We start from the raw sequence: 9,045 nt of genomic DNA, 5'->3' as shown, positions 1-9,045 counted from the left end.
CGTATTTCAACAGTTTTTAAAACACATTCGTTTTTCTTCGGCGTTTCGGTTGGAGATTCTGTTCTCTTTTCGGGGTATACATATTTGTACGCGTTCATTATCATGTTTTTTTCACTTTCGATGAAAGAAATATTCTTATGTCTTTTTCTTGGCGAAAAGTTTTCTTCATCGCGTTTACGCGACAAAGTTGAGGGCTGAGCATCCAACACAATAAAAATAAACAACGTAACAAAAAAATGTGTTCATGTACTTGTGTACACAGTTAAGAAGTGAAACTTCTTTATGACCTTATTTTTCGAAAAATGATCTACTATATTCAACTTTACAGAAATTGGATATTAAAGTTAAATTAGATAAAATTTAACAAAAGGCTTTTATTATCATAGACATGAATACAAATAATACAATTATTTCATTTTATATTATCACTACTAAGATTATAACAGCATTTCATTAATTGTAATAGAATTATTACTATCATGTTATCGTTATTATATATTTTTGTTATTAATAGCTTATGGTAACTGAAATATGAAATATATTGTTTACATTCCACAAGATTCAGTAACCAAGTAAAAACTCCATTCGAATCAACCGTGGTAGATTGAAAGATAAGAAAAAGATGGTGCGTAACGGAAAAATGTGACGCGTAACCGAAAAATGTGACGCGTAACCTAGCGAAGTTTCACTTCAACAAACAAAACAAACAAACTCAAGGAAAAGGAAACAAATAACACGTGAAATCGCATACTACAACGGGCGCATTCAAACACTTCAGAGGTTGAAGGACGAATGCCATGTATTCAAAATAGCGCCATGTTTTCGTTTTTTTATGGCATTAGCTACAGTCTATCAACCAATTTCTAACTTGTTATTGCGTATTCTTTAACAAAAAAGAAATAATTTTGTATTTACTCCGTATAATGAGTAATTAAAATTGAAAAAAAAAAAATTATCTGTGATGCTCCATAGTTACCATGATTTTTTAAAAGATTCGTCAAATAATAATAATAAAATTATGTGGGAAAAGTAAAAAGTTACGATTCATAAAACCGGTATCGTAAGTACAACGCTATTACTAAAAATCTGGTATCATTATTTCGAAAATTGACATTTGCATGTGTCAATTTAGTCCGTAGCGAAAAAAAACAGGGTATAGTAGGTAAAATTTTTTGGTATATTTTGGTTAGAATTCACGCTTTTCAACTATTCTGCTACTTTTTTTTCTTCATATGGCAAACCTCTCGAAAAAATGCGGGTAATCTTCTTTTCATCGAATGGATTGTAACTATCGCTTTCTACTATTGTTATTCGAGAGGGAAAGCTGTTGGAGGAATCCCACATGTATTAAAAAAAACTGATTAGGTAGGTTTGTCATTCATTTTTATTATTTTCGTAACCGTTCGTGCCAGTGATGTTTAAGTTACCGATTTACCGGTAGAACCCCCGATTTAATGGGTGAATAAATACCGATAAAATGATTTTAGGTTATAATTTTTCGAATTACTCCATTTTAGCACATGAAACTTATATTATACGAGTTTTGAGGTTGTAACACTTTTTGTACCTAAATTTAACTGTACATAAATGGTACTTCCTGGATTCTTGGTCTTTGGAATGTAGGGGCTTCCCACAGTTATCAATTCTCAGTGAAACACAAAAATGCAATAAAAAATAGAATAGATTAAAGATGTTAAGAAATGGTCCATTAATTTGATTCGAAAATATTTTCAAATAAAATTAATGGACTCAGCTTTATTACAATGTTACTCAATATAAATAAGAATAATTATAACTCGATCACAATTTAAAAATACCTATATTTCTGTAAATTTTAATTTTACATTGGCGCAACGGTTACAGCCATGGATTGTGTTTGTTGCGCTGGTGGTTGCGGGTTCGATCTCCGCACATGACAAACATTTGTATTGGCCATACAGGTGTTTTCCGTGGTCTGGGTGTTTGTGCAGTCTATGTGAGACTCCCCACCGTGCCTCGGAGAGCACGTTAAGCGTCGGTCCCGGTTGTTATCATGTACACCTGATAGCGGTCGTTACTCATAGTAGGGAATATATCTGTCAACCCGCATTGGAGCAGCGTGGTGGATTAAGCTTTGATCCTTCTCCTACATGGGGAAAGAGGCCTATGTCTAGTAGTGGGATAGTACAGGCTGAAGCAGTAACATTGATTTATCTAATTTATGGTATTTTCTTTGTTCATCTTATTGCTTCATCGTTATAATCAAGAGAACAAATATGCTTCGTTATTGTTACACAACAGCGAAGACATGTAATAGATTTTTAGTATTTTCTCATTCTTTTTTTTTCATTCTCTTTTTTCTCATTCTACCGAATTTAGTAGTTTTTAACCTCCACTAGCAGTAGATTCGTTAAATGAAATCTGGTCACACTGCTAATCTTGCTCTTTGGTTAGTTTGTTGACTGTTTAAGTTTCGTTTCATTATTTCTTTATAATAATAATACATGAGTTTACAAAGTATTTTGAGGAAGTTTTAAAATGGTAGTTTTATTATGAATAACTTCAATACAGATCTTGCTGTTGAACTTATTAAAACGTTAGTGGATAGAAATCGGTGTGTCACTTGGTATGATGAAAATATTATTTGTTTTTTTACATGTTTTATTGATAGAATATAAATACATATAACGTTTATTCTTTCTACAGTGATCTACTAAATGAACCAATTGTGAGATATCCTTGTGGGCACACTGCCTGCAAAACTTGCTCCGAAACTGCTGAAGATTGTTTACTTTGCCTTTCACCACCCACTGTTTCGACTAATTCTGTTGATACACCTTCAAGTGAACGCGTCAAAAATGCTTCACATCTTTTATGCACATTTCAAGAATTATTTAATTTAGATGGTAATTTTACATTAGTATAGCTATATTAGATAACTAGCTGAACATAGGACTTTGTCTACAATTGAAATAAAAGATCTAGCTAGTTCTATCAAGCCCATAAGATAAATTATGAACTAGTGAAACTTAAAAAGTATGAATTAATGAATTGTAACTTAATACACAATTTGAATTTCTTGCATCCTTTCAAAGTGGCCTTGCTAAACAATTGTGTCCAGTTTTATTCAAATTCATGTGTTAGTTTTTGTGTGTTGTGGCCTAAATACTTTTTTAGCTGCCATATTGATTATAAAGTGCATTTGAAAATATTTTTCATAAAATTTTCAATGGAAAATTAGATCTATTACATTATTAATATAAGCTAAATTAAGCTTACTTTATTTTTTTCTAAAAGTACTATTATTCTTTTACAGTTTACAGAAGACATAGACTATCTGAGCAATTAAAGTTAGAAAAACAACTGTTTCCAAAATGTATTCAGGCACCTACAAAATATTGTAATAAAAGGAAAAGCATAAAAGATTTAAAAGATAAAGAAAATTCAAGAGTTTCATTTATAGCTGGTGAAAATATTTCTCATGTTTCAAAAATGGACAATTCTATAAATTACGTTCAGCAATGGTTAAAAACGAATGAATCTATATCAAGGAAGTCTAATAATAAATTACCTCGTAAACCATTAGGTGACTTAAATGTGAATGAACAAAGTTTTACTAAACATAGCTTAGTTTCCAAAGTCAATAATAATCGAAACTCTTATCATAAGAGAAAACATATTAAAATTATTGATAGTGATATCAAACAGAGGCTTTTACCTAAAAAGAGAAAAACTGATTCATACCGAGAACTTAGATCTTCAAAAGACAACATAAAATTTAATTTTAATAAGAAGAGTAAGTGTGAAAATGATGAAAGTGGTATTTTTGTGGATGAGGAAATAATCATTATAGATAGTAGTCTAACAGAATGTAAAGATAAGGATGAATTGGCTCTAATAGCTGTTAGAAAGGCTGAAGAATCTACCTCCAGTGATTTTATAAGTTTCGATGAATCAAATGATAAAGTTATTTCTAAAATAATTGATACATCAAACCCTGAGATAGAGACTAATTCATACAAAGTACCATTTTATAAGAAAAGTTTACTCCATAAAATTTGCAATGAATGCAAAGTAGACAAAAATAACATAGAAAACGTTGACAATAAAAACAACCTCTCAGTTATAATTGATAGTGACAAATATGTTACAACTATTAAGGTTTCTCAGTGTCCTGTAACCAATGTTGAAGTAGTAAATAAACAATCGGTTCAAATACAAACTGATGCACATATTACGGAAACTAATGAAGTTGATATGGATGAGATTAATACTAATTTTGGAAACAATACTGAAGCTCAAAGAAGCAGTCTAAAAGTTTTGTCATTATTACACGAAAAGGACATAAAAAGCGCTGATATGTCTAAGGAGGGTGCTAAAATCTCAAAACTAGATAAAAATGAAGAAAATAATTTGAAAAATTCTAAAGATGTGTCTAATATTATACCTTTAGCAAGAGATAAATGTCTTGTAATAGAGGAATCAGATACAGATAGTGATATTAATGAAATAGAAAGTACAATTGAAGTTACTGCTGAGGTCCACAGAGAGGAAACTTGCTTGTAAGATGTTTATTATTTCAGTCCACTTTTATTTTGTAATCGTTTATGTATAGGTTACTATCAAAATTAATCCATCAGCTTTTTGCCGGTGATTTTGCCAATGGCAAGTGCTGAAGAGAAATTAAAAAAACTGGAGACAAAATTCTATATCAAAATCAAGTATTTTATTTAACAATTATTTTATTAAGTCATCACTAACAAAACGTCGCCATATTTATCGTATTGCTTCACTGTCACAGGTTTTATTGAAATTGTTTATTAACACGTTGAGCGCTAAACAGAAATACATTTTCCCGTTGAGGCCGTGTTGGTCAGTGATGGTCGATAACTAGACTTTCCGTTAGGGCCGCGTCGGTCAGTGCTGACCACGTTAAATGAGAGTTTTTGATCCATTCATACAGGCCGTAGGGCAGTACTGTCAAACTTAACCCATTTTCATTGTCAAAAATAGCCCTCGAGTTACTCCCAATTTCATAGTTTTTGAAAAATGTAAAGAACTTAGGAAAAATACGATTACCAAAAAGTGAAAATTTGTGTGGTGTACAGTCTGCAGAAAAATAAGATCCTCATTTGAGAAGAGGGAATACTGACGGAACTGTTCCGCCGTATTCTTGGATATTTAACAGGCCTGAGGAGGCAAGGGGCTGCTGTGAAAATAAAATCATCGTTGCCTTACCTTTTCGTTGGTGTACTAAAATCATACCTTCAAGATAGGACATTTCAGGTGAGAGAGAATGTTGCCACATCCAAATTCTACGCAATATCTGCAGGTGTACCACAAGACGCCGTCCTAAGACTAGTTTTGTACACGATATATACGTCAGACTTACCACAGGGCTCAGACGTTATTGTCGCAACCTTCTCGGACGATACAGCTATATTGGCGTCGAGTGAAAGTCCCGATCAAGGCGTCGTCTATACTCCAGAACTCTTAAAGAGATAGAAGAATTAAACCAGAAAGTTAACCAGATGGAGAATGTCTGCTAGCGCCACTAAATTTTACAATTACATTATACTAAATTTCACAGGGTACCATCACGCTTCGCAAAAACTGTCCACCGTGCACCCTGATTGTCACGCAGCTCCCACAACATGACACTGCCAGGTATCTAGGTATGCACGTTAGCCGAAGGTTCGCCTGGAAGAAACTAACAAGAAGAGATTCGATCAACCCAAAGTTTAAGAATCTCCATTGGCTTGTACGTCCAAACTCAAAGCTGAGCATCGACAACAAGCTGTTCAAGTTGGTCGATGTAACGGCGTCTCATTTCAAGACACGCGCGTCAAATGCGTAATTGCGGGCGAAATAAAAAACTCAGAAGGCGCAGATATAAATTAAAATCAAAAATATCTTTATTTAAATAGGCTTCAAAAGCACCTTTGAATCGTCGATCTGACACCGTGACCCGGGATGACGATGACGACCCGGGATGACGGGACCCCTTTTAACGGAAAGTCGATTTTTCGTCTCTAGGAGCCGCATTGATGACAGCTGCCCGACGCTTAATATCTCCATAAATAATGATTAGAGGTCACTTTTGTTTTAATAAAAACATACACTTCGAGATTTATTAGTATCTAATTAAAAAAAAAAAACATTGGTCTGAATTTGAATAGAACTAAGTTTTGCCTTGGTCTTAAGTAAAAGTACGCTGTTGGTCAGCAAAGACCACGCTGTCATTCAACGTGTTATAATGTAAGTTTAGTTAAAAAGTTACTGTCTTCAAAGACTAGCTACGTAAATGCAAAAATGGCTACTCGTATCTTAAAATATTTTGTACATTACACAACTAGTTGTGCACCACGGTTTCACCAGAAAGAACTTACTAAAATATTATATTTTTAGGAGAAACAAACTTATTTATTTAAAAAAAAGACAGAAAACCGAACACTTAACTTCTATTCATTACTCATTTTTACAAATATAACAATTATCACGAAAATTAACCTTAACCACTAACTTAATCGAAAATAATGACCGAGAATTACAATTTAAATTAACCAAGCAAACAACCGTTACTTTGAATATAAAAATGATCAACGCACTCGTCATGAAACAACGACCTATCGTTCCGAAAGCCGAGAAGCAAAAGAGCCCTCTGAACGGGTAGGGACTGCTTTTATTGACGTTGTTGCATGACGTTACAAAACGTATTAGCGGGTAGGGAACTATTTTTATTAACACTGTTGCACGACGTCACGAAACGTATTAAAATAATCGAGATTATGCTAACAATATAGTTTATCTTATAGCATTCCTTGGTAAATGGACTATCGAGTCAGTCAGTTCAGCCTATTGCAGTCCATTGGACATAGACCTCCCCAAGTTCGCGCCAGACATCTCGGTTTTCCGCTATCTTCAACCAGCCTACACCGAACATATACTATCTAACACAACAAGAATTTTTCATTTCGAACCAGTAGTTTCTGAGATTAAACAAATAAACCCTTCAGGTTTATAATATTAGTATAGATATTACAAGCTAAGAGAAAAAAAAACCAGCAGTTGCACTTTATCTTTATTATACTTAAATTATATATTTTTTTAGTGATTTTGGTGTTTTGTCTGCACTTGAGCCCAATGAGTATGAAACAAGGATGAAGAGGAATACTTTGAGAGGACATACTCCACTGAGCACTGACTCGTCTGACAAAGAAAATTATGATCCAAACAGAATGAAAAAACAGAAACTTTGTAAAAAAAATTGCAGCAAAAAATAATCCCAGGGTAGGACTATTCTACGTTAACAATATGTTTAAGTTATTTTATTTGTTGCAAAATGTTTTTATTTATTTTTATATTTTAATTCAATTAAAAATGATCTTTTACTTTGTCTTTTGTATGTTGGATACCTTTGAATTTTACATTGAAATAAAGAGGTTAGTGAGTAAATTCATAAAAAATTTTAGCTAATTTTGTTATGGCATGTCAAATATTTATTTATTAAAGGAAATAGAATTCTTATTTAATGGGATTAAAAGAAAAAAAAAAAAATTAAACATTACAATGATATCTAAACTCAATATTTTCTTAGAAATGAAAGGATTTTTGGAAATTCTATTCCTATTACAAAACGTCATACTAGCTACATACATTTTGAAGATTTTAGTTTTATCACATTTGTTTTTAGTGTTCCGTACCTCGAAAGGAAAAAACGGAACCCTTTGTTGAACGGTTGAAACGGATCACTTTGTTGTCCGTTGTCCTGTTTAAAGATAAAGATATGTCACTTACTTGTCTATACTAGTGGAGTCAATTCAACTACAACTGCAAACGAACAGCATGAACTTTGCGAAATGATGACAGACATGTTTATTACCAATTTGCCACAAGTTAGCGTTGTCGTCGAAAAAAAAAGTCGAGTTTTTGAGCTGATAAAATTACATACGCCTCAAGAGAAAATTTTAAAAATGGACCAGCTTATCCGTAATCACGGACATGAGGTGTACATTGGGTATGTGTGATTTAACCCAATAAAGTTAGCATGGGCAAAAGTCGAGAGATATGAGGGAGCATAACGTTAACTCTGATTTGTCGCTGAAAAGATTGAGAGAAGTAACGGAGATGGCTATAAACCAGGTGACAGAGAAAAATTGGTCTGGATACAACGATCACGTCATAATTTTGGGAGAGCACTACTGGAAAAAAAAAGATGGATTAATTGAAGTCAGCGTCGCCGAAGATAGTGATAACGATTCTGCTCTGTCAGTTGCCCTTGCATCTGATAGTGACTATAATTCGTGTTTAGGGTTTTTGCATTTTATGAATTGCTTTCCTATTTTTGTAATAAATCATTAACAAGTATTGGGTGCATTTATTTCATAAGTTGCATAATTATTTACTTAGAGCTTGTCGTGAATACAATGAGCATTTTGAGAATTTTGATTTATTTCATTTATCTTTAGCTGAATTTAAAAAGCAATTATCGAATTTCATTAAAACAATTTAATGTGGAATAAATTTTATATTGATGATTTTTGCTTTTTTTTTTGAGTTTTTGATGTTGATTAATTTATTATAGCGTATCATTACTTTGGAGTACTTTTATGAAATATTAATTGGTGGGAACTGCTGTTGTGTGTGTTTTATTATGTATATCTGTTTGTTTCCCAAATATTAAATAAATAAATAAATTTGCAATAAATATGGGATAGAAATTATGGTTGACCAAATGAGATTATCGATATCGACATTACTATAGGTCACAGAACTATGGCATTCCTCAGGATGGACGTGAACTGGCACACCTACATGTTTTCTAAGTTAAAAATAAATACTCGCCGATGTGACGGATATTGACGACACGTTAACTATTGTCAACAAAGACTGGTGGTTCGATTCCCTTTCATAGCACACGTTTGTATTGTCATGCTTTGAGCGTTTGGCTTTTCATTGTTTAATGTTTTGTTCTAGACTCCTAGCCCCAACACAATAAATCCTACTGAGTACTGTTGAGGCATGTTTTTAATTATCGACACCCGTGTTTTAGCGATAACTATCGAA

General features: G+C 32.8%; 1 protein-coding gene across 1 annotated transcript; it reads left to right on the top strand.

Moving 5' to 3' along the window:
- The first annotated feature begins 2,430 nt into the window (after nt 1-2,430).
- LOC123655901 lies at nt 2,431-7,455 on the top strand. The gene is made up of 4 exons (XM_045591647.1): nt 2,431-2,605; nt 2,686-2,885; nt 3,296-4,541; nt 7,091-7,455. Exons 1-4 carry the CDS (start codon nt 2,532-2,534, stop codon nt 7,260-7,262), a joined length of 1,692 nt encoding a protein of 563 aa, XP_045447603.1. The 5' UTR covers nt 2,431-2,531; the 3' UTR covers nt 7,263-7,455.
- The last annotated feature ends 1,590 nt before the right edge of the window (nt 7,456-9,045 follow it).

Source organism: Melitaea cinxia, chromosome 8 (genome assembly GCF_905220565.1).
Source record: "Melitaea cinxia chromosome 8, ilMelCinx1.1, whole genome shotgun sequence".
In the NCBI taxonomy this organism is placed as follows: domain Eukaryota; kingdom Metazoa; phylum Arthropoda; class Insecta; order Lepidoptera; family Nymphalidae; genus Melitaea; species Melitaea cinxia.
This window is presented reverse-complemented; position numbering and strand designations above follow the sequence as displayed.

Bases quoted from the DNA above. Each gene is read 5' to 3' on its own strand.
- LOC123655901 (XM_045591647.1), top strand. From the start codon at position 2,532: ATGAATAACTTCAATACAGATCTTGCTGTTGAACTTATTAAAACGTTA. The intron at 2,606-2,685 runs GTATGATGAAAA...TTCTTTCTACAG, and splicing joins AGAAATCGGTGTGTCACTTG to TGATCTACTAAATGAACCAA. The intron at 4,542-7,090 runs GTAAGATGTTTA...ATATTTTTTTAG, and splicing joins CACAGAGAGGAAACTTGCTT to TGATTTTGGTGTTTTGTCTG.